This window comes from Amia ocellicauda, chromosome 10 (assembly GCF_036373705.1).
Source record: "Amia ocellicauda isolate fAmiCal2 chromosome 10, fAmiCal2.hap1, whole genome shotgun sequence".
In the NCBI taxonomy this organism is placed as follows: Eukaryota; Metazoa; Chordata; class Actinopteri; order Amiiformes; family Amiidae; genus Amia; species Amia ocellicauda.
This window is the reverse complement of record NC_089859.1, coordinates 34720746-34748676: the sequence shown is the minus strand read 5'-3', so window position 1 is coordinate 34748676 and position 27931 is coordinate 34720746. Positions and strand designations below refer to the sequence as shown.

General features: G+C 35.4%; 1 protein-coding gene across 1 annotated transcript in view; it reads left to right on the top strand.

Moving 5' to 3' along the window:
* LOC136760539 (carboxypeptidase Q) overlaps positions 1-27931 on the top strand; it is a 168237-nt gene that overhangs the window by 100192 nt on the left and 40114 nt on the right. Inside the window, exon 5 of the mRNA XM_066715976.1 lies at positions 24081-24192. Coding sequence (XP_066572073.1) covers positions 24081-24192 — 112 coding nt within the window. The remainder of the gene's footprint in view (positions 1-24080; positions 24193-27931) is intronic.

Here is a 27931-nt window from a genome sequence, read left to right as displayed (position 1 = left end):
AAAGACATAGGAGTCTATGTGGACTCCTCACTTTCTCCATCCAAACAATGTGGGGAAGTAATAAAAAAGGCAAACAGAATGCTAGGGTATATTGTCAGAAGTGTAGAATTTAAAACAAGGGCAGTAATGTTCAGACTGTACAATGCACTAGTTAGAGCTCATCTGGAATACTGTGTACAGTTCTGGGCTCCACACTTCAAGATAGATATCGCTGCTCTAGAGGCAGTTCAGAGGAGAGCAACCAGACTTATTCTAATGTCATACTGAGAGACTGAGGAACTGAACCTTTTCACCCTGGAACAGAGGAGACTACATGGGGACTTGATACAAGTCTTCAAATTCATGAAGGGCATCGATCACATCAAACCAGAGGAGCTTTTCCAGATCAGCAGGGGGACATAGACCCAGGGACACAAATGGAAACTGGGCTTCAAGGCATTCAAAATGGAAAACAGGAGACACTTCTTCACACAGAGAGGCGTCACAATCTGGAACAAACTCCCCAGCTATGTGGTCGAAGCTGAAAATTTGGGAAGATTTAAAGTCAGACTGGATAGGATCCTTGGATCACTGAGTTATTAATGGACACCAAACGAGCATGATGGGTTGAATGGCCTCCTCTCGTTTGTAAACTTTCTTATGTTCTTACGTTCTGTTCCCTACCTGCATCATTTTTATTTTAAGGTCATCAGGCAATACCCAAAGTTACGCAATTGTGAAATATGTTATTAATTTGTTAAACGTTAATATACCAGCTGGAGAATAGTGTACTGCACATTACGTTTACATGCTGGTTCATATGTAAGTATTCCTCCCAATATGTATTACTTTTTGGTCAAGAGAGTCATGCTCACCCATGAGCACAGCCATCTTTGCTCTGATCCTGCCCCTCTAAACCCTCTGATTGGCTAGTAATTCTACCTGTACATTTTGAGTGTGATGAGTCAGTAAATATAGTTCAACATTGTAGTCGGAATTACAAAACAAACAGGCAGAAATCACATGGAGAACTTTGAGATACACCATTAAATAGTATGAATTTAATATTTTACAAGCGTTAGTTTTTGGACTCCTGATTGTAGGAATGAACCTAAATGATACAGCGTACAGCCTATGGACTATATCTTGTCTATTTGCTTAAGCTGTTCCATAGTACAGGAAAACAATGCAGCCTGTTAACAATCATCATTTCCAGTATTGTTTTACACATATTGACATCATATTCATGTTAGTAATTGTTAGAAATCAATTCCTATAACAAAGGGAACTGTAGAACTTGGTACACTACCTATATCTATCAATACTGCAAATTTGTGGAAGGCAATCAGTTAATACAAATATTTACAATATGTACTTAAATTAGAATTGTGTAATAGGTCCAAGGTATTGCTCTCAATTAAAAAATAAATATAACATTTCCATTAAGTTGCTTTCATTGTTTGCTTATGAAAATATGTTCACTTTTGTTTTTTCATTGGCTTTATTTCTGTGCCATGTGATTTAGGAATATTTCTAGCTGTCTTCCAAATTAACTATCAAATATGTTTAGATAATTACATAACAATTACAAAATGGCAAACAATTACTTCATACATAGCCAGCTAAATTAAGATGAAATGCAATGGTTAAATACATTTGAATTATTTCAGTCCTGGAAAAAAGACAATAAACAATATATAACTAGTCATCACTTTGGGTGTAACTGACATCTTGAAAAAAATACATTTGGTGTTGAGAGCAGTATTTTCATTTCAGAAGCAAGGAGATGAAACATTTCACCCCATCCTATTTACTGCATGCTAGGCATTAATGCATTACGAATTAGAGAGACTTTGTTTTAGTGTTTTCACATTTATACTGAAGTGCTCTGTCTTCTAAGAGGAACACTATCTTTGGCACAGCTGGCTTGTTTTTGCAGAATAATATATTCATATTTTTCACATAAGCATTGTTGTACTAAAAAATATTCAAGGAATAAATCAGACAAATTTTTAATATTAGTAGGCTGTAAGTGGTCCTCTTTCTTTAAACACATTGGACACAGCTGCAGAGCCTTCTGTAAAAGTACGAAGTGTTTTTCTTCTGAGAGCTATGTTTAATGTGGTTAATAGTTCCAGGACTTTATGAATTAATATTTTAAAGGCTCCTCTGAAGGAAAAAATAAACCAGCTTGTCTATCTTTCATACAGACTCAGGGTTACCTTTTATTTCTCATATAGCCCAATCTGAATTGGTAACCAACCATAGAGGCAGACTGTCTTTATAATGGGGATTTAAAAATAAACTATTTATGGTTATTATTACATTTGCAGTAGAATACCCATATTTCTGAGGCCCTGGTTTGTAAGTACAGTAACTACCAAGGTTTGTTACTTGCACCCTGCATCTGTGAGAAATTATACCATTGCTTTTAAGATGTTTTCATTTTAAAAGCAGAGCAGGAGTTTCCATGAAAAGATGCCAAACAACTGCCTTTCATTGAACCACGCACTTAACAAAAATCTGTAACATATAATTTCTGAGGAAGGAACTTCACATTACAGGTTTTTTACATGACCTTATGAAATTTTGAACAGATCCAAGGGTGAACGTTAACTATGTAATTAAATCAGTAAACAGTAATGCACTTGTTCTGAAACTAAATAACATCCTTGATGTGTATCTTAAAAAAATAAAAAATGGATCCATACATTTTTATGAAAGGTTATGTTTTGTTGTTTTTTACAGGATTTGTTTGTTTCTTGATCTTAATAGAACCTAATTTTAGAAGTGTATTACAGTAATATCATTCAGGTATTAATTGGGTTCATCACCCTGCACCTATGTTATGCTTGAAGATAAGATAATGGAATGTCTTAACATCTGAATGCTTAATAAACAGACATAACAAAACAAAAAATGTGTGTGGCTTCTGAGTAGTTTCCATTTAATCTTTTAAAACATTTGTCAAATATTGAATTGCACTGAATAAAACACAAGTGCTGGCTGGTTAATGAAACTTTGGGAGCATTGTTAAACGGTATATCGCTGTTATATCATGTCTGTTATTTATTAATCAGCACTCCCAGGTTCAGAGCTGAGCATGAGAGTTTTTCGTCATGATGTATAGGTGAGTCAGTGAAGGATATTTGATGGGCTTGAAGGTGCTTTAAACAGTCTTATCTCACAGATTGATATTCTGATATTATTCTGATCTTATATGCATGCTTATAAAATAAAAAAAACTTCCCACAGTGCAAACAAGATACTCATCTTTGAAAAGGCAGGCTCATATCATTCTGTATTAAATATAATAATTGAGATATGATACAAGGAACTAAACCCAGATAATATTGTACCTCTTTGAATTCGGTAGAGTCTATGGTATATGAGAATTAACAGCATATAGGAAGAATGGATTTAGTTATTTTTTTCTCGTGCTCGGGTGAATGATCTCTTGGGTTAAGTAACTTAGATATGGTAGTAGATTCAATAACTTGGGGAAAGCAGGATTAGGTCACAGAGTAGTTTTGAGCTGAATTTCTCTTTAACACTTAGCATATCCAATCTATACATTTATAAAACAAGTAAGCTTTCTGTTTCGATGAGGCAGTCGGAGAGCATGTGAGTGGTGACAGAGAAAATAATTGATTTAAGTTTTCGTATGTCATTTTGTTTTTGAGCACAGCGCACTGTTGGTAATAAACACACTTATTTCCCCACAACCGGAGCCTCACTGCTTTCCTAAACCCCATCTGAGAGCCCGGACAACATGCCAAACCCCCTACGGTGTCGCTATATATATAATTTACTTAATATACAGTTAAGTCCAAAATATTTGGACAGTGACATAATTGTCACCATTTTGGCTCTGTATGCCACCACAATGGATTTGAAAGCAAACAATCAATATGTGTTTTAAGTGTAGACTTTTCATCATGGATAGTGACCCGAAGCATACTGCGAAAGCAACCCAAGACTTTTTAAAGGTGAAGAAGTGGAATGTTCTGCAATGGCCAAGTCAATCACCTGACCTGAATCCAGTTGAGCAGCTTTTCACTTGCTGAAGGCAAAACTGAAGGCAAAACGCCCCAAGAACAAGCAGGAACTAAAGACAGCTGCAGTACAGGCCTGGCAGAGCATCACCAGGGACGAAACCCAGCATCTGGTGATGTCTATGGGTTCCAGACTTCAGGATTTGCAACCAAGTATTGAAACTCACAATTTAATTCATGCTGATGTTAGTTTGTCCAAATACTTTTGAGCCCCTACAATTGGGGGGACCACATATAAAAATGGGTGTAATTCCTACACTGTTCACCCAATTTGGATGTACCTACCCTCAAATTAAAGATGAAAGTCCACACTTAAAGCACATCTTGTTTCCTTTAAAATCCATTGTGGTGGTGTACAGAGCCAAAATGATGACAATTGTGTCACTGTCCAAATATTTATGGACCTAACTGTATATGAGCAAAAAAAACTATAAAATATAAAACACAGCACAGCACAGCGATAAGCAATATTTTATGCTCAAAACTATGGGAAACTATGTGTGTATATTGTGGAGTTAATGGAATTGAACACTTCAGGCTTCTACTACTTATTACAATGAATGGCGTACAGAGTGAATTAAGGAATTTTATAAAATAGGAATATGCTAATTGTATTAATTGTTCATGCCTAGTCAACTGCCTACCCATACTGGATACTGATTTATAATTAAATGATACTGCCTTTAAAAAGCTTCTTGATGAATAAACACAGACAATTCTAAATCTGATCTGAATCTATCGTTTAACCTTCCTCTGGAAGGCTCTGCATGTACAAAACTGTACTCACTTGAGACTTTCAGTCTGAGTGCTCAATCTGTGAAAACATTGAGAAAAATATGCTGTAATGCACTGTATGGCTAATGTTACTGGTTTTCATTTATTTAGCTTTTATTTTGTTCTATTCACACTAGACTACTCTGCAGTCATGGATACACACTGCATCTCATAGTCTGCATTCCACAAGCATACCATTTCTACCGGACTGATTGCATTTAATAGACATTTTCCTGCGATTAGCTTCATTATTTTTATTTCCCAAATTCTAAATTACAAGTAAAAGAAGTGGAGGGTAAAATCTGCATTTCCTTATTTAATGGAGCATAATTAATTTACTCATAGCTATACAATAGATTATACATTTTTTGACAGACCATTTTGCATGTGAAGAGAGTGTTTCCCATGACGTTCATATAATGTTTTGTTTTTTCTCTCCCCAAAGTCAGAAATGCAATGTAAGTTAGTGTCAGCTTGGCCATCAAGGCCTAAATAAAAGTCTGAAAACAGACTTCTCACTGGGTATTAAGTTATCTATTCAGGAACTCAGCTGTGGAAAGACTGTTAATGGTGGTCAGAGCGTTTTGTCTAGGATCAGTTTTTAGCATTGCAGCCAGTGTTAGAGACCAGATGAAAGATAAGCCTTACATCACTGCAAAAGTAATATGTAACTTTAATTGTTTAAAGCTAACCTTGTAGGACACACATTGGCTCAGGTTACTTCTGACCCAGGGGACATTTAACTTTTTTATGTTGACTAAATGAATAACTTTCTCCTCGAGTCATTGGTAGAAGTGAGGTTCTGGTTCATGTAGAATAGCCTCAGTCTGTTTGAATAGTATTTGATGCTGAACAGTTATAGTGATATTTTGAGATAATAATCATACTTATTTGTTCCACACTGTCAAATATGGGTCATAGTAAAAGCATCATGAGGACTCACGGCAGGGCTGTGCATATGATTTTCTATTCCTGTGCCCTGGCCCATGCACAGGGGACCAATTCACTGCTGCTAAAAATTATTATTTGCATGTTATCAGAGCAAACTAAAATAGCTACATCCATCCGAGTTTAACAAATTCACATCATAAGGAACTGACTGACACAACTCCATCGCTTTGTGATAGTAAAGTATGACAGCCCAGGGTTATCTTGACCAACTTTAAAAGGTAGTATGTTTTGGCAGGGCACTGGTTTGTGCAAGTGGCATCAGTTGCACAGAATACTGTGGGTTTCTTGTCATCTGTAATGACTTCATCAGCTCTCTTTTTTACGGGTATTAGAAAGAGACACAGAAATGAGAGTACTTGATTGAGTGCCTTTCTGAGACAGTGGTGGATTTCTGAGTGAATGACATCATATTTGTTGATTGGAAATGTGAGTAATTGAACACTTGGCAGAGCAACAGAGTAACTTCCTCCACTGAACAATTTTACCCAGGGGACAAAGATATAATCAGATACCACCAGATAAGTATCCCCCTAGATGGAATAAAATAAATAAAGCACAAAATATAACTTGTTTTGTTACTTGTAAGCTAGTTCACAATTAAATGTATTCTAAAAATAAAATCCTGCCTTGAAAAAATGTAACCCAACCTGGTACCTCATTCACTGCTGCCCATTTTAGAAAGCATATTTATCTTAAGTAAATGATGTGTATTTAAACTACCATTTAATCCAATCCATCTAAAGCAGACTTGGCCACAGTTGGCATTGCTATCAAAAGGAGCAAGATAAGAAAGTGGACAAACAGTTATATAAAAGTATTTATATAACCAAATAATTCAATTTAGGTTTTTAAAGTTGTAGAAAGTGGATATATGATACATTTTATGCATATCCTTTGAAAGGAGTTTAATTTACCGAAATGGCGTTTAAGAAATTACTTTCCAACAAATGTTTTTCTAAGTTTTATGTATACACTCTTCCAAGTTTAGGGAATGATGTTCACATAACTGGCTGATGTATACAATGAACCGATTTTATAAACAAAAATATTACATGCCCTTAAGCCTCTGTAGAAACAACTACATTGTTATTCATTGGAGCTGTACTGTTTTCAGGACCGAGGGAGTGGTGCTGGGTTATTTGTTTGTACGGTATTATAATCTAGACTTTATAATATCCAACTGTCGGATTTTTGTTTGCATATTTTATTGCATGTGCTACAGATGTGCTTTGTATTCCAATGAAAACCTGAGTGCAGTGAATATAGTTTTGGAATGCTGCAATCTTAACAAGAAAACACTGACAGCCCTGATACCCTGTGAGCAGCTGAACATGTTTTTCTGCTAGCCATGTACTGCTAAAATAATGATTTAATTAAATATTTAGAGAATCCTGAAATACATTGGAAACAGCACTACCGTTATCGACTGTTTTGTTGGTCATGATTAGGAAAATATTTAGCTACCAATAACTACAGGGCTGAAAGTCTTAGAGAAAGATAAGAGATCTATTTTTTTGAAAGCCACTGGAGAAATGCTCTTCTTTCCCCCTGCAATTGCTGATCACTGATATTACTGAAATTATTTAGCTTTTGACCATGTGACTCACATAGCCATTGGGTGACCATTAAAGCACTTCATTTAATTTGAAAAACATAGCAGGGTTATTAGTTTTACAAATAAAGAGCATGAAACATATGGCTCCACAAGAGCACAGTAAACAAAGTCCTACACATATGACATGGAATAAATGGCCACCTTTATATGCTTGTTAATATTCCCTTAAGGTCATGTGATTGGACCTGTTACATATCAGCCCACAACAAATCCTCTTTCATTGAAAATCCCACTCATAGTGGTAGGCATGTGTGTACAGTATATGCATAGATATTCACAAATATATCAATTTAATTAATGTACTCTGCAGTATATAAATAGATACAATGTGAAGCACATTTTCTTTTTTTGACTACATACATTTTTATTTTACTGAGATCGTTTTGGTTTGTTTTGATTTGTTTTCATCTGGACTTTAAATAACTTGTTTGAGGTTCAGCTACACATTAAGCAACTGTTTGTTTATAGGAGCAGACGAATTAATATATTTTTAAGTACATTGATTCTACCACAACTGATTACCTGTGAAACACACTGGAATCCAAAATGCTTTTCCAGTGTTGTAGTTGAATGTATTCACACCCTTCATCTGAAATAGTGATTAATGATATAGTTTCAGGGTTTGTTGAATTCTGATTCAGCCTAGAGAAAACTGTAAAAATAATATTTGATGGAGTTAACATCGGGTGTGTATAAACATGGGTGTTTTGATTTTGATTCTTTTAATTAATTCTAGCAAACACCTGGACCTTTCAGAAAATATTGTTATGGGGTTTTGGCTATTGATGCACAAACACACTGGCGCTCAAAAGGATGTGTTCACGTGGACATTAGCCGATGGACATTAGGATATGAAGAATCAGAATGTCATTTCAGTGCCACCGTTTGTCATCAAAATTTCATATTGTTATGATTTCTTCAATTTCAACACATCTTATTTATTTTTATTTTTTTTGTTTAAATCAAATTGTGTTCTTATTGTCATTATTAGGTTGACAAATAGAGCCCACACATACTACTGATAATTAAATCTATGTGCACCAGCAAAATAAGTCCAAACTTTGAGATAAAAATTTGTGTTTTACTGTTTTTTCTACTGTGTTTATCACTGTAGTGTTGGTGAAAATGTGGTACCTCCATGTACATTCTCTGATAAGTGTAGTATAGATTTTGTGTGATGAGAGTGACCTCTGCTGCTTACATAACAGGATAAAGTACACAAAGGGTCTGACCCTTTAAATAAGGCACAAACTTGGTTGCCTGCATGGGATTGGCCTGAATCCTGATACATGTGGCTTCTTGTGCTGTGGCAAGTTCAGAAAGCATCCAGTGTCAACACGCATAGAACTAAAATGATGACCCTGCTACTATAGGAAGTAAGAAAACACTACTCAGAACTGAAGTCTGCCAAGGAAGTAAGAATTCAATACACACTATAGTTTTTAGTTTTCATCAGTTTCCCAAAAGGCAGTGCATTTCTATCAGCAGTATGCAGAGGTAAATTAGTGACTCTGACTGATGCCCGTCACAGTTGGGAACATCAATATATGCCTGTCCTATTTTAGAGATGGCCTAGTTTAGTCAATTCTCTGTAACATGAGTAATGTTACATGATTGGTTGTGGTACTTGAATGAATGATAAATATTGTAAAGCCTAGTATATACATAAGATGTATATGAGAGGAAATGCAAATATTTTGCATATGGTTATTTATATTATACTCAACATGCTAGAGGATTCTGTCATTCAAAGGAACAATATAAACAGAAACTACAAAGCACTGTCCATTCAATAGGATATGTTACATTTAATAAGCACAAAAGCAGTATCAAGTTTTTCATGATTCTCAATGTTTTTCAAAATATTTATTGAAATGCAAAGTATAAAATATAAACAGTTGTTTTCTTTTTTCTTTAGAATACCAGATGTCAGAGTTTAGAAATCATGTTTAATGTCTTATAAATATTTAGGTCAGGCGTTCAGTTGATTTTATTAGCAATGCACATGTGCTTTTTAGTGTCACATGCATGTGGGTAACTTGCAAAAAAGTCTGGAAATATTCTGGCAGACACCTTGTTACCACAGACTGTGGAAATAAGCAAGAGTGTTCCATTTGACAGAGTGATCTAAAAATGTGAGCTACTATGTGGAAAACTCCTGTATCTGGGACTTTAGAGGAATTCCCAGTCAAATACATAAAAGACTCCTAGCTGCCAGGGACTACATTGAGATTGCACAAATTTAGAAATCTTCAGTCTCACTTAAATTATAAAGCATTATATAGTGCTAAGGAATGAGTACATGCCTTTTGTCTTTTTTGTATATTGCCTAGATGAGGGAGAATGAAAAACAGTGTTTCAGAAGCAGCATATCCTTAGTGGCCATATATATATATATGACGACATTAAAGCAGTTTTCCTCAGGGAACATATTCCATGTATCTTCTCAAAGATTGGTCAGTTCAATTCATCTGCACACTCAAATTCACTCCGCAGAATATCTTTAACCAAATAAGAGTACAACTGAAGTTAAGGCAATGGAAAACCCATACAGAATATCACAGAAAACCAAACAAAAGTGATAGTGCCCTCAAGCAGTACATCTCAAACAAAACAATAATATACACTGCTTGATTCTTTGTGACACAACTTTTGTTGCCCATAGTCCTTTTTTTTCCAAAGTGCTTTGATGAGGATGAAAAAGCAGTTTTGTCCTTAGAATTTATGAATTTGTCAAAGGAAATAGTATATCTTATATTTTATAATAAGATATTTATAGTATATTTTAACTTTTCTGTAGCCTTTTGGGTCTGTGCCTAAGCTAAGGCCCACCCTGGATTGACTGTTTTAGTATTCAGCCCCCTTACCAAGATTGCAAAAACCACACGGCTGTGAGAAAAGTGTGAGGAAAAAGTGAGCCTTGAAGAAAAATGGCAGTCTTTGATGTTGAAACACCCTTCAGCTGAAACATTTTCACTGACAAGGAAAGCACTGTTCCTCCAGTCTTCAGGGAGTGTCTGTGCTCCAGAACCTCTTCACAGTAAAGTGAGAAAAAGGGTTAAAACTAAAGCCTGACTATGCGAGTAGGCCTTCAGATCTCCCTTCCCCATTATAAATTCAACCTAAGACTGCTTCATCTTCGAAATTATGTTACATTATTGTATGGTATTGACACTTTGGACAGTACAATATGACAGTTCACACTGTCCCTGTGCATTGAACTAGATTTTCCTATAAAGGTTACAATTTTAGTATTTCATAACTGCCAGGTTCACATATAAATGTCCACAATAGGAAGTGCTAGTGATGATTTTTATCTGCTTGTTATCATAGCGATTCTAAAGCTCTTGCAAGAGGATTATATGCCAACCATTTTAATAGTTGCATGTTCTGTGCCAGATTATTTCTCGGTAGGTTAATCTTTCCAAAGAACCAATCCTTTCTTTTGTAGCAACAAAACCATTGATTTTAATTACTTTGTGTACTTTGTGTCTTTCAGTTCCATATGTAATTGCTTTTTTTAATGCAAGGCACATTAATTGGTATTTGGTACTATTGATAGTAACATTTATAACTGGAAAAGATTGCTTTGATTTGGTTTTCTGCATCCCTACTTTATAAGACAGCACATGCCAGTTTACTTGTTTGATTGTATGATGGAGGGCAACACACCATCAGCAGTGTTTTAGCTTTGTTTAACTGTGTATAAGGTTGCTAAATTACTCATAATTTGGTACATTACATCAAATGACTTAAACCTACCATTACTTCTAGGGAAATGAAATAAGGGTAATTGCTGTTTTGTTTCGGAGTTCTTTGTGAGATTTGTTTTCTAATACTATTATTCCAGATAAAAAGAATGCAATGATGTTAAATAATAAGCAGAAAACATAAATTAAAAAAAAAAGGTTATAGTGCATCCGGAAAGTATTTGCAGCACTTCACCTTTTCCACATTTTGTTATGTTACAGCCTTATTCCAAAATGGATTAAATTCATTATTTTCCTCAAAATTCTATAAACAATACCCCATAATGACAATGTGAAAGAAGTTTGTTTGAAAACTTTGCAAATTTATTAAAAATAAAAAACAAAAAAATCACATGTACATAAGTATTCACAGTATGCAAAGATTTCAAACAAACTTCTTTCACGTTGTCATTATGGGGTATTGTTTGTAGAATTTTGAGGAAAATAATGAATTTAATCCATCAACAGAAATCGAGACTCATCAGACCAGGCAATATTTTTCCAGTCTTCAACTGTCCAATTTTGGTGAGCCTGTGCAAATTGTAGCCTCTTTTTCCTATTTGTAGTGGAGATGAGTGGTACCCGGTGGGGTCTTCTGCTGTTGTAGCCCATCCGCCTCAAGAATGTACGTGTTGTGGCTTCACAAATGCTTTGCTGCATACCTCGGTTGTAACGAGTGGTTATTTCAGTCAAAGTTGCTCTTCTATCAGCTTGAATCAGTCGGCCCATTCTCCTCTGACCTCTAGCATCAACAAGGCATTTTCGCCCACAGGACTGCCGCATACTGGATGTTTTTCCCTTTTCACACCATTCTTTGTAAACCCTAGAAATGGTTGTGCGTGAAAATCCCAGTAACTGAGCAGATTGTGAAATACTCAGACCGGCCCGTCTGGCACCAACAACCATACCACGCTCAAAATTGCTTAAATCATCTTTCTTTCCCATTCAGACATTCAGTTTGGAGTTCAGGAGATTGTCTTGACCAGGACCACACCCCTAAATGCATTGAAGCAACTGCCATGTGATTGGTTGGTTAGATAATTGCATTAATGAGAAATTGAACTGGTGTTCCTAATAATCCTTTAGGTGAGTGTAGATCAGTATATTGATATCTATTTCTATACATATGGTGTAGTGTATCAATCGTGAAATTGTGTGCAAAAGCTAGCTGATCTAATACTGTTTTTATCTATCGTTTTTAGTGTTTTTAGAAATACTATTGAATCTAAACTCTATAACTTTTAAATACTGGCTGGTTATTATAGCAACTTGTGGTGCTATTTGTGAATTACATTATGAGAAGGTTATATTCTTGCAGTTCCTGAAAAATACCAAAAAGTAAAATGCATTTTTCTTTCTCTTTTTCCCCAAATCTTGTAGTTATGTGGTTTCATGTAGGTACAGATAGACTGTGAAAGGTCAAAGACCCTAAGTTCAATTAGACCGTCAATGCATGAAGATAAATTACAGTCTTATACAGATATATAGGTTATCAAGTTAATATTAACGTAATCTGCCTGAAAAGTCACCCTTGAAAACCCTTTTATGTCGCAGAGGCACACATTTGTTTTCAAGACAGAGTAGGAAAGATGTCTTGAAAACTCAGTCAGATTGTAGGTTGAGTAGAAATACCTTGCTGGATGCTGCCACTTTTCAAATTTAAATGGATGTGTATGTCAAACCTGTGACATTATAAGGTGTCACTTTAACTGACAAGTGCTATACAGAGGACAAACAACCTTTAAAAAGGTGAAGCCTGCTACTAGCTATAATACTAATACAGCACTAAGAATGATAGCAAAAGCAGTTGTTTCAGTTTTTTTCCCACTTCTGTTTTCTTCTATATTTCTTTAAATGGCTTTTTTGGTTTCCTGTATGACAGAGGAAACCACATGTCTATAGCATACGAGCAAAACTGCCTGCCAGATTGACTTGAGTTAGTACACAAACAGTTGTGGCAAGCTGATGGTTGTAAGAGATATGCTGGATTTTTATAGAAAAGTTGAGCTATGTTCTTTTTATTTCCATGTTTGGAATAATCTTTTTTTGGCTTTATATAAAAAGTAGAATGCGTGGAAATATGATTTGAATTGGTCTCCCTCTAAGCCTTTATATAATTATGGATTTTTTTATTTCTCTTTAAAACACATTAAATAAAACTGCTCTCAGCGCTTTCAAGTGGTGATTTCATTTTTTGAGTAGGAATGCCATTCCTCTTTCTTCAGTGCGACAGGAAGCCATTATAAAAGTGCAGGAATTTAGTTGCATATGTAAATTATCATGTGAAAGAGGGACTTAACCACTTCACAAGCATCAGTTGAAAATAAGGCCATAAATAGGAGCTAATAAAATCACAAATGAAAGCTTCATTAACCAAGTGTTTGTGACAACAGATGTATGATGGCCTGGGAACCTTGTTTGGCATTCATTGTAAAGACAATTGACAGTCTCAGTTATTTTCAAATTTTCAAATATGTAATTGAATAGGACTTAATGTGATTTTGACACCCACATTGATATAACTGTCGTTTAAAGAAAACCTACAATAAAGATGGCCTCTGAGCTTTCCAGAATTATGCAATGTGTTGCGGACACAATCTCTAAATGAAGATCATCGCAGCTGTTTAAAAAGCTCTTTTGATTAAACTTGATTAAAATCCCAGAAAGTGGAGTTGATTGCTGTCAATTCCCTGCAGGAACACATGCAAAGGTCTTTTTGTAATCATCTGCTTTTCAAGCCAGTGCTAATGTTCCAGTTGTCAATAAACATTACCAGCAAAGGGAAGATATACTTTTACTAGACAGCATTAGATTGAAATAGATTGAAACCACTCACAGCTTGTTTTGTAGTGAACCTGTAAATAATATGGTGCTACTGGACCATGGATGCTGACTATACAGTTAGGTCCATGAATATTTGGACAAGAACACAGTTTTCATCATTTTGGCTCTGTACGCCACCACAATGTATTTGAAAGGAAGCAATCAAGGTGTAGACTTTCATCTTTAATTTGAAGGTAGTTACATCCAAATTGGGTGAATGGTGTAGGAATAACACCCATTTTTAAATGTGGTTCCTCCAATTTTAGGGGTTCAAAAGTATTTGGACAAACTAACATAATCATTAATTAAATTGTGAGTTTCAAAACTTGCAAATCCTTTGCAGTCGATGACTGCCTGAAGTCTGGAACCCATAGACATCACCAGATTCTGGGTTTCTTCCCTGGTGATGCTCTGTCAGGCCTGTACTGCAGCTGTCTTTAGTTTCTGCTTGTTCTTGGGGTGTTTTGCCTTCAGTTTTGCCTTCAGCAAGTGAAATGCTGCTCAATTGGATTCACATCAGGTAACTGACTTGGCCATTGCAAAACATTCCACTTCATCACCTTAAAAAAGTCTTGGGTAGCTTTCGCAGTATGCTTCGGGTCATTGTAAAATGTATTATATTTTGAATTACTCTGTTTAATGTAAATCTGAATTTGTAATGTTTGATGCCTTGTACTTAACTGTATTCTTGCACTTTGTATTGCACTTATGTTGTAAGTCGCTCTGGATAAGGGTGTCTGGCAAGAAATAATAATAATAATAATAATAATAATAATAATAATAATAATAATAATAATTGTCCATCTGCACTGTGAAGCGCAGTCCAATGAGTTTTGAAGCATTTGGCTGAATCTCAACAGATAATATAGCCCTAAACACTTCAGAATTCATCCTGCTGCTTTTGTCAGCAGTCACATCTTCAATAAATACAAGGGAACCAGTTCACTTGGCAGCCATCCATGCCCATGCCATAACATGCTTCACAGATGAGGTGGTATGCTTCAGATCATGAGCAGTTCCTTCCCTCCTCCATACTCTTCTCTTCCCATCATTCTGTTACAAGTTGATCTTTGTCTCATCTGTCCATAGGATGTTGTTCCAGAACTGTACAGGGTTCTTTCGATGTTTTTTGGCAAACTATAATCTGGTTTTCCTGTTTCCTGTTTACATCTTGTGATAAACCCCTCTGTATTTACTCTGGTGAAGTCTTCTCTTGATTGTTGACTTTGACACAGATACACCTACCTCCTGGAGGGTGTTCTTGATCTGGCCAACTGTTGTGATGGGAAATAATTATTCTGTCATCCACCACAGTTGTTTTCCATGGTCTTCCATGCCTTTTGGTGTTCCTTTGGTGCTCACCAGTGCAGTGCAGAATGTACCAAATAGTTGATTTGGCCACACCTAATGTTTTTGCTGTCTCTCCGATTGGTTTATTTTGATTTCTAAGGGAAAGCTGAAGGCAAAATGCCCCAAGAACAAGCAGGAACTAAAGACAGCTGCAGTACAGGCCTGGCAGAGCATCACCAGGGAAGAAACCCAGCATCTGGTGATGTCTATGGGTTCCAGACTTCAGGCAGTCATTGACTGCAAAGGATTTGCAACCAAGTATTGAAACTCACAATTTAATTCATGATTATGTTAGTTTATCCAAATACTTTTGATCCCCTAAAATTGGAGGGAGTAATTCCTACACCGTTCACCCAATTCAGATATAATTTCCCTCAAATTTATGATGAAAGTCTACACTTAAAGCACATCTTGGTTGTTTCCTTTAAAATCCATTGTGATGTCATACAGAGCCAAAATGATGAAAATTGTGCCCTTGTCCAAATATTTATGGACCTAACTGTATGTTCCCTGTATTGTTTATCTTGCAACTCTTGACTTTTGCTTTAGAAAGATGAGGTAAATAAGAGAAATAGGCTTGTTTGGAAGATTGGGGAAGAAGCCAACAGTTGCTGAAACATTCTACCCATCCACTTCATCTTGTTATAGTTTGTTTGGAAATTTCCATAACGAAACCTGCTGTTAACCTGCTGTGTTGTGTAAGTTAGTACTTTTACTGTTTCAAATAAAGTTATATTACATTTCAAGTGCTGAGAAAACAAACATGCAGTATATATATATATATATTAAGAAGGACAATCTGTGAAGAAGCAATTACTTTATTTTTCTAATATGTTGATCCATAACCTTTTAGATTAAACTAAATGGCCTATTTTCACCAAATTTCCACTTTGCTTCAGACATGACCACAACGCAAATCAACTTAAACTTTAAAGTAAAGTAAATCAGATTTCATGCAGGAGAAAAACTGATCTGAAGTTACTTGAATTGTACTTCAATAGGAATCTTTTCCATGTATGTCATATGATGCACTAATAATATAGTAGTGACAAGCAAGCAATGGTAGGTCAGCCTTCCTGATGTTTTCAGAACATGTGAGTAAAGTTATGCTTAATCCTATTCAGCAGCCTCTAATCTTTTTTTTTTAAGTCTTTAGAAATTATTTTAAATTTACTTAAGCTGATTTAAAATGTGTTTAGTGTTATTTGAGTGTTTGCTTGAGGATTTTCTTAGTTACTGGGAAGTCGCACAAACTATTTTACTTACTGTTTAAACTGTTGTGCTTAAAGAGATCCAGTGTAAACCTGACACTCCATGTACTTATGTGTCCAAAATAGAAAACAATTCACATCTTGGCATGCAGTTTTAACATTGACCCCCAACATTTTCCAGGTCAGTCTTTGGCTGATGAATTTGAACATCATGACAGCATGTTATTAACCAAGCCACGAAGTAATTGTTAGTTAGTCTTGCATTCATATATCAGGTTAGTCATGGTCTTATTAAAGTCACAATAATCACTGTCTGATATCCATTTACTATTATATTCATACAGTACATAATTTATTATCATTCTTTCATTCATTTCTAAATTAAATGAATATCTCACCAAATACCAAACAGTTAGTCAGTGAGTTAGTTTTTATGTTGAGATGAAGATTATTTTTCATTTAGCTAATGCTTTTATCCAAGCTGAATTATAGGGTTTACAAATATTCTACTTTATGTTTAAATCTTGAAAGAAGTACAGTTATATAAGGAGTAACATTAGAGTACGGCACAAAAGCAGAATGACAATTGTGTCCCTAATGAAAAAAGTGAGTCAGCAGGCATGAAGAGTAGGGACAAAATGTGCAGGGTGTGCAAATAGCATCAGAACAGATGGGTTTTGAGGAGGTGCCAGAAGGTAGTGAGTTTTCCATGGGTATTCATGAAAACTGATCTGGTATCTTTGTGTTCACCCATAACTTTCACTTTACTCGGGTTAACTGCTTGAAGTATTTCCATTTGTATGTGTTGCTGAAGTTTCCCTCAGGATTCGATTAACTTTTGGAAGGGAAAACATTAACTGCTTCATTAACTTGATAAGAGTTATACATGGGTGGGTGTAGGAATAGTTATTTCTGAAATACAGTGAGGGAAAAAAGTATTTGATCCCCTGCTGATTTTGTACGTTTGTCCACTGACAATGAAATGATCAGTCTATAATTTTAATGGTAGGTGTATTTTAATAGTGAGAAACAGAATAACAACAAAAAAATCCAGAAAAACGCATTTCAAAAAAGTTATAAATTGATTTGCATGTTAATGAGGGAAATAAGTATTTGATCCCCTATCAATCAGCAAGATTTCTGGCTGCCAGGTGTCTTTTATACAGGTAACAAGCTGAGATTAGGAGCACTCTCTTAAAGGGAGTGCTCCTAATCTCAGCTCGTTACCTGTATAAAAGACACCTGTCCACAGAAGCAATCAATCAATCAGATTCCAAACTCTCCACCATGGCCAAGACCAAAGAGCTGTCCAAGGATGTCAGGGACAAGATTGTAGACCTACACAAGGCTGGAATGGGCTACAAGCCCATCGCCAAGCAGCTTGGTGAGAAGGTGACAACAGTTGGTGCGATTATTCGCAAATGGAAGAAACACAAAATAACTGTCAGTCTCCCTCGGTCTGGGGCTCCATGCAAGATCTCACCTCGTGGAGTTTCAATGATCATGAGAACGGTGAGGAATCAGCCCAGAACTACATGGGAGGATCTTGTTAATGATCTCAAGGCAGCTGGGACCATAGTCACCAAGGAAACAATTGGTAACACACTACGCCGTGAAGGACTGAAATCCTGCAGCGCCCGCAAGGTCCCCCTGCTCAAGAAAGCACATGTACAGGCCCGTCTGAAGTTTGCCAATGAACATCTGAATGATTCAGAGGAGAACTGGGTGAAAGTGTTGTGGTCAAATCGAGCTCTTTGGCATCAACTCAACTCGCTGTGTTTGGAGGAGGAGGAATGACCCCAAGAACACCATCCCCACCGTCAAACATGGAGGTAGAAACATTATGCTTTTGGGGTGTTTTTCTGCTAAGGGGACAGGACAACTGCACCGCCTCAAAGGGACGATGGACGGGGCCATGTACCGTCAAATCTTGGGTGAGAACCTCCTTCCCTCAGCCAGGGCATTGAAAATGGGTCGTGGATGGGTATTCCAGCATGAAAATGACCCAAAACACACAGCCAAGGCAACAAAGGAGTGGCTCAAGAAGAAGCACATTAAGGTCCTGGAGTGGCCTAGCCAGTCTCCAGACCTTAATCCCATAGAAAATCTGTGGAGGGAGCTGAAGGTTCGAGTTGCCAAACGTCAGCCTCGAAACCTTAATGGCTTGGAGAGGATCTGCAAAGAGGAGTGGGACAAAATCCCTCCTGAGATGTGTGCAAACCTGGTGGCCAACTACAAGAAACATCTGACCTCTGTGATTACCAACAAGGGTTTTGCCACAAAGTACTAAGTCGAAGGGGTCAAATACTTATTTCCTTCATTAACATGCAAATCAATTTATAACTTTTTTGAAATGCGTTTTTCTGGATTTTTTTGTTGTTATTCTGTCTCTCACTGTTAAAATACACCTACCATTAAAATTATAGACTGATCATTTCTTTGTCAGTGGGCAAACGTACAAAATCAGCAGGGGATCAAATACTTTTTTCCCTCACTGTAGCATTTGCGCTGTTGGTCAATATTGTACTTTGGAACCAAAACAAATTCTAATGGAAAAGAGACAGGGAAGTTTATAGGCATTGCACAGGCTTCAGTGCATCAGATTGAAATGGTGGGGACCTGGAAGTTCACTAATGCTAATTGTTAATTTAAATGAATTTTGGGACATATTATTTAGAATAATTATTTACATTGATGCTTGACATTACTTCTGAATGGAGTCAGTGAATCATCAATATAATAAATTATGATATTGCTTAAGACCTGATTTTACCCATTGTGGTAGCTCCTATTTGACAAAACATGAAAAGATTAGGAGAAAATGTCTTGTGTTAAACTATAAAGGAGATAATTATTACACTATTGTAGAGAAATTAAAGGCTTGTCAATCGTGTGAATTGCATGGTTTTAAACTAGCACCATCACCTTGTTTATTCCCGAATCACAGAACAAAAGCCATTCAAGCTTCAGAGCAAAAACAGTTAAACTTGACAATGTTTGACAGACATATCCTGAGATTTAATTTAAAAGAAAACTGTGTTGTCTTAAAATGTGCAAAAAGGTAAGCAGATGAACAACAACAAAAAATCTTTGTTAACAAGCTGTGCTTAACTGCTGGAAAATAAAGGTTGTATCAAGTACTCTATGCTTAAGGGTGCCACTGTCAATTCCATTACTGCTTTCAGTCTTTTGTGACAAATTGCATTCACTTCAATAATCTTGAGCACTGAAACCTCCTTATAGCACTAGATAATCTGCCATCATTGTCCTTAGATACAGAGAAATCAGGCTAGCCAGAGCGGTCACAGTTTGTCTTAGTATTGGTATTTCGTTAACACTGACAGTCAAGCTTTGCTTATTACATCGTCTTACTCTGGACAACATAATTGCACTTTTCTCATTTGCACATGTCAGATAAAGTGGAGATACTTATCCAGATGGACACTAGATTGCCTGTGCTATGCCTAGAAGACTGTAAGTTCTGAATAGTAGGCTCATACTAAAGAGCAAGTTAACGCAGAAAATCTGATAGGTAGAAAACATGAGTTTATATTTTCTTGGGACACTTTGAGACAGGAAACAAATATTTTTTTGCTGATTTAAATAAATGTCATATGTACATTTATCATTCATAGAATGTGTATAGTTTGCCAAGGTTTGCCAATATGAAAACTGTGGCAATAAACACAGTGATTTGACTAAATTAATGTATTTGCTGTGATCAGGAGAAAACTTGACTTTAACATATACATATACTGCAAAAATAATGCTTGGTTTAAATATGGATCTCTTTTTTATTTAAAGAAAAATGGTAATACTGCCATCTGAGATCATTTTGGGAGTGTTGATGAGCAGATGTCCATAAGATGACTAAACCACTGAAATAAATTATGAATCAATCAAATAGAATCATGTGAGAAACTTATTTCCCCTTCATTTAAACCTCAAACTTGGTCTGACTTTCCTTGCCTGGTAGTAAGTGATAGGGTTAACTTGAAAGATGTTTGTTAATACCCAAAATAATCTTGAACACTCAGCTTTAAACTGATTTTTAGTATCGGGAATCAGGTGCTAATGCCAGTCAGCAATATTTGTCTGAGAAACAAAAGTGACACAATACTTCTAATCAAATTAGAATGGTATATTAATCCACCACAGTGATTGTTTAGAAGAAACAAAAACAAATACAGAGCACTAGACTTTTAGACTTAATTTCCTATTTCTGAAACTAGATCCACTGCAGAATTGATGAAAGAATAATATTGAGCTGATGCAAACTGCCGGCAAGTAAGAGAATGTTAATGCTTTGCATATGAGAAAAACACTGAGCAATGATGGTGGTATCTACTGACTCTACATAGCACATGCCACTCACACATTCCTCTTATCAGTTTGTTTGAGTGACACAGACTGCTTCTGACAGCCAACATCTGGAAGCTGTTATGAGGAAAATGTCAGTCTTTTGCTTTCATAGAATGTGCGGAATCGAGAGGGGTTTGTGTATGTGTGTGTGTCTGTCTGTGTGTCTCTGTGTGTGTGTGTGTGTGTGTGTTTGTGTTAAATCCCATTGTTTTATTATTGACAATCAGGGAAGAAAACCTTCTTAAAAACACTGTTAAAAAAACTGCAGTAATCAACCTATGGTTTAGAAGGCAGCTACCTTAAAGTAACCTGAACAGGATTAAAGAGAGTGCCTGTATCAACCTTTTTTTTAAGGTTATTATTATTATTATTATTATTATTATTATTATTATTATTATTATTATTATTATTCCACTGCAAATGTGGGGATTAATCTGTAGTTGTTACATAATTACCTGTTTTCTGCAAATACCATATTAACAGATGTAGAAGTCCATTTTCATTTTTAGAGATTGTTTCCAAAGGAGGTTCCCTGAGAGCATTTACATAATACTTTCATTAAGGGGCATTAAAGAACTATTAATGTTTCAAATACATCAGTGCAGAAGTCCATGTTCCTTTCCATAAGAACCAAGCACTGGTATAGTAGCTTATATGTTTCCACATATACAAATATTTTAAAATATTATTTGTAATTTGCCTTGATGCTGGCAGAATGTAATATGTAACGTATGTCAGTTTGCTGTATTTAAAGTTATAACAACACTTGCAGAAAGCAACAGTGGTTCAAAGTTATGATTTAACATGGGCCTAAGTATTTGTATATTATGTACATGAATAAATACATTACCCCTTCTCCCATCTTTAACATTTAGAACATCTATTTGCTGTTATTATTAGTATAAGAAAATGGTCAGTAATAAAAGGTACTGTCTATATTTAATAACTGAATTAACTGAATGTATGTGTATGTGCACTTTATTTAACTTGTATTGCATTGGGGGTACTATTGTTTTGGTTACAAAAAGTAGAATGACAGCTTTCTTCCAAATGGGGAAGGAAGCTGGTAACCACGGGATATTAGTCATATGCTTAACATATGACATAGTCTTGTCTGTCACTGAACAAAACTAGAATATAGATACATTTAAAAATCTGGTTACTTGTGTAATTTGGAGTTTAAATATCTATTTTTTTATCTATTAATAGTCTATGTAACAACATTATTGTTTTCCTCAATTAACCACTTCATCTCCAGATTAAAAAATGTAAACCCTTCCCGGGTACCAGATTTTGATGATAATGTTGTAAAACCTGAAATTGCTTTTAAATGTAATTATATGATGAATGAAATGCAAAGAAATTATATGTAATGTATAAATACATTATGGACATTTTCTGTGTTGATCTGTGTTGGCAAAAACTGCTGATTAAATCCATTCCGATTTCATGTTGTAACACAATGAAATGTGGAAAAAGTCCAAGGGGGTGAATACTTTTGAGAGCCACTGTATATACTTGTCAATGGATTGCCATAATAGACATAAGACTTCTAGACGCGCACAGGTACATTAGAAGCTCTAAATCACTTGTGATTGTATAAAAATGTCACATGATCGTCCTGCCTGACTTGTAATACACATTCTGCAGTATCATGACAGCCTTTTGGAATTAAGCCTGAAACGCTAGACTGAGAAGCCACTAATAGAATATAATACGAATCTTGACATACGCAGGTACAGCATGGTACTGTGTGAGGGTTTTCATGTGATGTACGTGCATAGTGTTGAAGTGTTGAAGTATTGGAAATACATTGTTTATAGTCTCGTTCAGTGTATGACAATATATGTATTTGTTTAAAATTATAACTGGGTAAATATTGAGATTATTTTAAGGTCTCTGCCTTAAAATATTGTTTTTGACAGCTCTGTTTTCTGTTCAGTCAAAGCAAGAGCGTGAAATGCAAGACACGTTGAATTGCTTGACTTATGTAACTGAAAAAAAAACTTCCATCTATACCACATGAATGAGTCACCAAGTTAACTGCTCTGTATCATTGATTGTGTTTTAAATTGCAGCCTTTAACACTATTCCAAAATCCTGACAAAAAATGATTTCATTATTCGTTCAGTTCTTGATAAACTACATTGCCAAAAGTATGTGGACACCTGCTCGTCGAACATCTCATTCCATAATCATGTGCATTCAAATTGAGTTGGTCCCCCCTTTGCTACTGTAATAGCCTCCAATCTTTACCATTATTCCTCCTCCACCATAATGTATAGTTGGCACTATGCATTTGGGCAGGTAGCGTTCTTCTGGTAAAGCGTGATTCATCACTCCAGAGATTGCATTTCCACTGCTCCAGAGTCCAATGGTGGCGAGCTTTACACCAATCCAGCTGACACTTGGCATTGTGCAGGGTAATCTTAGGCTTGTGTGAGGCTGCCCAGCCATAGAAACCCATTTAATGAAGCTCCCAATGAATAGTTATTCTGCTGATGTTGTTTCCTGAGGCAGTTTGGAACTTGGTAGTGATTGTTGCCACCAAGGACAGATGATGTTTATGGGCTACACACTTCAGCAATCGGCGGTCCCATTCTGTGAGCTTATGTGGCCTACCACTTTGCGACTGAGATGTTTCCACTTTACAATGACAACACTTGACAGTGCCAGGTTGAAAGTCACTGAGCTCTTCAGTATGGCCCATTCTACTGCCAATGTTTGTCTATGGAGATTGCATGGCTGTGTGCTTGATTTTATACACCTGTCAGCAATGGGTGTGGCTGAAATAGCTGAATCCACGAATTAGAAGGGATTATGAGACCAACAGTGTAGCTACATCCTCTGTAATACAAGTGCAAAAAACTATATTTTTTAAAGGTGTATTTACAAGTGAAATAATTTAGCTTGATGAAATATGAATATAATTAGCCAATGTCATGAATAGCTGTACAGGGACTATATGTAGGTCAAGCTGAATGGTGAATAAGCTTATGCTTAACCAATATTTGTGTAACAATTGCCACTAATTTTACCTTTGACATGCCATGATAATTTACTCAGGTGGTCAACACAAGCTGTTGGGCTGCCAGGGAAGAACTAATATATCAAAGCCACTGTCTTTTTTGGTTTTGTCATCCTCAACAGGCTACTTGAGATTACTTCGGCTCATGAAGGCAGGTATTTATGATTTTGTTTCTGTTTTTAGGTGGTGTTGATCAGCGGACATCTGGACAGCTGGGATGTTGGCCAAGGAGCCATGGATGATGGGGGCGGAGCTCTAATATCATGGGAGGTGCTTTCTCTTCTCAAAGACCTTGGTGAGTGACTTTTAATCGTTGTCTTGATATATTCAGTTTCAAGCACACAGGTCACTGCACTGTCACTTTTTATTTATCAAAGAATGAGGATTCACCAGAAAAAAATTAATCGCTGTAAGCAGTCCCCCTGGATATTGTTCAAAAAGGGAAACATACATTCTACATGCTCTGCAAGTAGTCCTCAGTACCAGTCTTGTTACTGAGTGGATATTGATGAGTTTGGTTTAGAGGTATCTATTTTACTGTAAAAATAGATTTTATTAAGCACCTTTCAACTTAAGTTTTCTTAGAGCTCAGAGTGAAAAAAATAGCACAATGCCATCACAGTAAATTCCCAGTAGCAGCAAATATTTCTACTTTCAAAATCCATTTCCTTCCTCCTTAACTAAAATTAGAAAATAATACATCATAATTTTGGACCAGCAAAACTTAGTAGCAGTTTCTTTTATTATAGTTTTTGACTCATTGTGCACCAAGTTACAGTTGAAAAAGTCCTTAGAGATTACACTGAGTACCAAAAAAGAGATATTTAATATTATTTGTACTTGTATTTGTCTCTTCAATATTTCACTTCAACTTTTAAAATAATTTTCATGTAAGAATATTTAAGTAAGAGTCAAAATCATAACATTTAATGGTGATCATCCTTAGTCAGATTTTTCAATACACCAATTCTCTCCCTTCACAAAACAGTAATCTTCAGCATTTCAACTGGAATACAGGAAAGTGGTGATCTGATGACTTTGCAAAAAAGTATTTAAAATGTAAACTTTTGATCTCAGTATAAAATGTGAGTTTAAAAAGTCCTAGAAGACTCCCTGTAGAGTGTTTGACTTAAATAATTGTTTGTTGTAAATGTCAAAACAGTAAACTTGTCATATTCTGGTATAATGTATTTCCATATGTGGTGTAGCAAGACTCATGCAGTTAATTTATGCTACATTTCTACTCAAAATCAAAGCATGAATGAGAATTCTCTCATTTCGTACAGCAAGATAATTAAGACAAACTCAGATGGCTTTAGAAACCAACCAAACAGAGCAAAAGCAATTCAATGGAACCTATATTTTATTTTCATTTTTCACAATATTTAATTGGTGTCATGTCATATGTGTCCTCTTAGATGACAGAGTGAAGAAACTTAATTTGAAGAAACTAGTATATTGGATACACAAAATCAAATGTACAAACCTAATTCCGTGAAGTTAAGTGAAGTACAGCATATTGGTACATTGCAAAATTTGTAGGAAAGCTTTTTGTGTCTGTTGTTAATGTTATACATTACTTATAGATTCCAGTGCCAGAGATTCATTACTTTTCATGCTGCTTCTGTGAAGTGTTTGTTACAATTATGACACCACTCTGTAAAGAAGAGGGTTACTTGTCAGGAGGTGATTTTTTTCTCCTGGAATTCTGGTCTGCGTATCTCATATATAGGCTGGTGACCCGGTGGAAATGGGCTTGTTACCAGGAGATTTTGTGGTAACATTTGTTAATTCATACCTCACCCATTAGTTTATGTAAGTTGCTTTGGACAAAAGCATATTCTAAATTAACAACTAATTGATAAAGACGTATCATATGCAATGCATCAAAATACATATATCATCACCATCAACTTGAGCCTTTGTTCATCTATTGCTAGATGTAAGCCTTGAACAAGCTTTGTTTTCAGTTATTGTCATCAAACTTAAAATACATGTTTATATATGTATATCACATTATAGAACAATAAATAATGGGATAAATCTCCAGCCACCATAAGTGGACAGTGCCAAAAGTATGATATGTAGAGGGTATATGTGCTAATCCAAAAGACTACAGGCAAGTCATTCCAGAATGGATCAGAATGTGTATCTATTTAAACTTTCAATAATATAATGTGTAAGTGACATTCATACAATTGCAGACAAAAGTAAATGAACCAGTGATATTTACTATACTATTTTAAATTTATTAAACTCTCCTCATTATTTAACAACTATATATTTTTTAAGTTCATTGTACACTGATTCTAGTGGCCAGTAATTATACAGGGGATACCAATATTTATGTCGGCATCCAATAGATATCTACATAGACCCATAGATATCTGTATTCCTCAAACTTCTTGTACAAGGGAAGACATTTTTCCAGCAGACAGCTGTAAAAATACATAAAATGGAGGCTTCTGACAGGCATTGTATTGTCAGATTTGTGTAAATAACATAAATGCTCTAAGCAGCCTAGTAAAATCAGTTTTTGCATTCTGAATGTTAATCTAAAAATAACACGTGACAAATTGGGTCATACAAGGTTATATTTACTGTCACCAATGTACATGTCTGGAGCTAGACTTTTCAAGTTAATTAGAGTCATTCCTTAGCAATTTACTTTACCAAGTGTTTCCTTTTTCTTATTAAACTTTTAATTGGAGGCATGTGAAGAATCACCTCACCCAGAGTTTGTTTTTCAGCCTACAAAGGCTCTAATTATATACCTCAAGTCTGTTGGTTATGCAATGGTTTATTTATTTAATTATTTTTCATTAAACCCAGTCAAATAATTCCCCTAGCTATTAAGAAGCTTAATCCCTTTTAGATTTGTGGAGGTTTGAATTACTAGCACAAGAAAATGCAGGCCATACGTTCTTGTATTTTCTTGAGTTTTAGTAAAATTATATATTTTTTGGTAAATCCTCTTACCACATTACTATACTGTCTATATAAATGTATTTAGGAACATTTAGCCTACATTATGTAAAATAAATACTGGCAAAAGCAACAGAAAAAAGCAAAGCATATATGCACAAATGGTTTTATCTGAAATCTGAAGCTAAACCTTTGACTAAAGATCAAGGATTTATCATTTTGTGCCATTGTAGAATAACTGACTAGAACATTTGCTTGACATTCTAGTCATACGTGAGCATGTTTTCTCACTGAAAAATCATTTAATTTCTAATATAACAATTCATGTTTTCTCTTTCTGGTAAAAATGGAAAAGCAATTATTGCTAAATTAATCACATTTTTGAAATGACAAAATAACACTACTAATGGATTTGTAATTATCTGGAGATGGTCATTAAGGCAGTACATCCATAATCTATTGGGGGTCAATAAAAAACAAAATATGCTTCCTTTAAAAGACAATTTGTTTTTAATTGATACCAGCTGTTACAGTCAGAAGCTCCAAAAGCTTTTTGTGCTGTAGAAGCATTAACGGCATTAATGCAAAAGGAATTCACACTGCTAAACTTTCGTGGTATCAAATCTAAAATGATTAGTGGTGCTAATGTTAATATTGCATTGCATTTTATATAACTTATGTGTATCAATTAATTTATTTGTTTTGCTTCTGTTTTTACCTATTTGTCTTTCTGTTATATTAACTGATTATATTGTATATTTGACTCATTATTCTGCTTTTGTTCATTGTACTCCTTATTTTTTTATTATGTCTTTAAAATGTTTATTCTGTCATGGGATTGGAATGTCAGAGTAGGGGTCTAGGGGCGCTATGGATAAAATATCAAGCCTCACTTATTACATTATTGTATTTAAAAAATAAAGCTTCTTGTCATATAATCAAGAACCATGTTTTCAAACAAAATACAATAATATTACAAATAACAGAAAAGGTGGGCTGCGTTCCTTTCAATTTTAAATGGAAGAAATTCAGACTCACCAGTGAACAAACTCATTTTATTCCATATAGAATATATCCTACAAAAGGACAATTTAAATTCTGGCCACCGT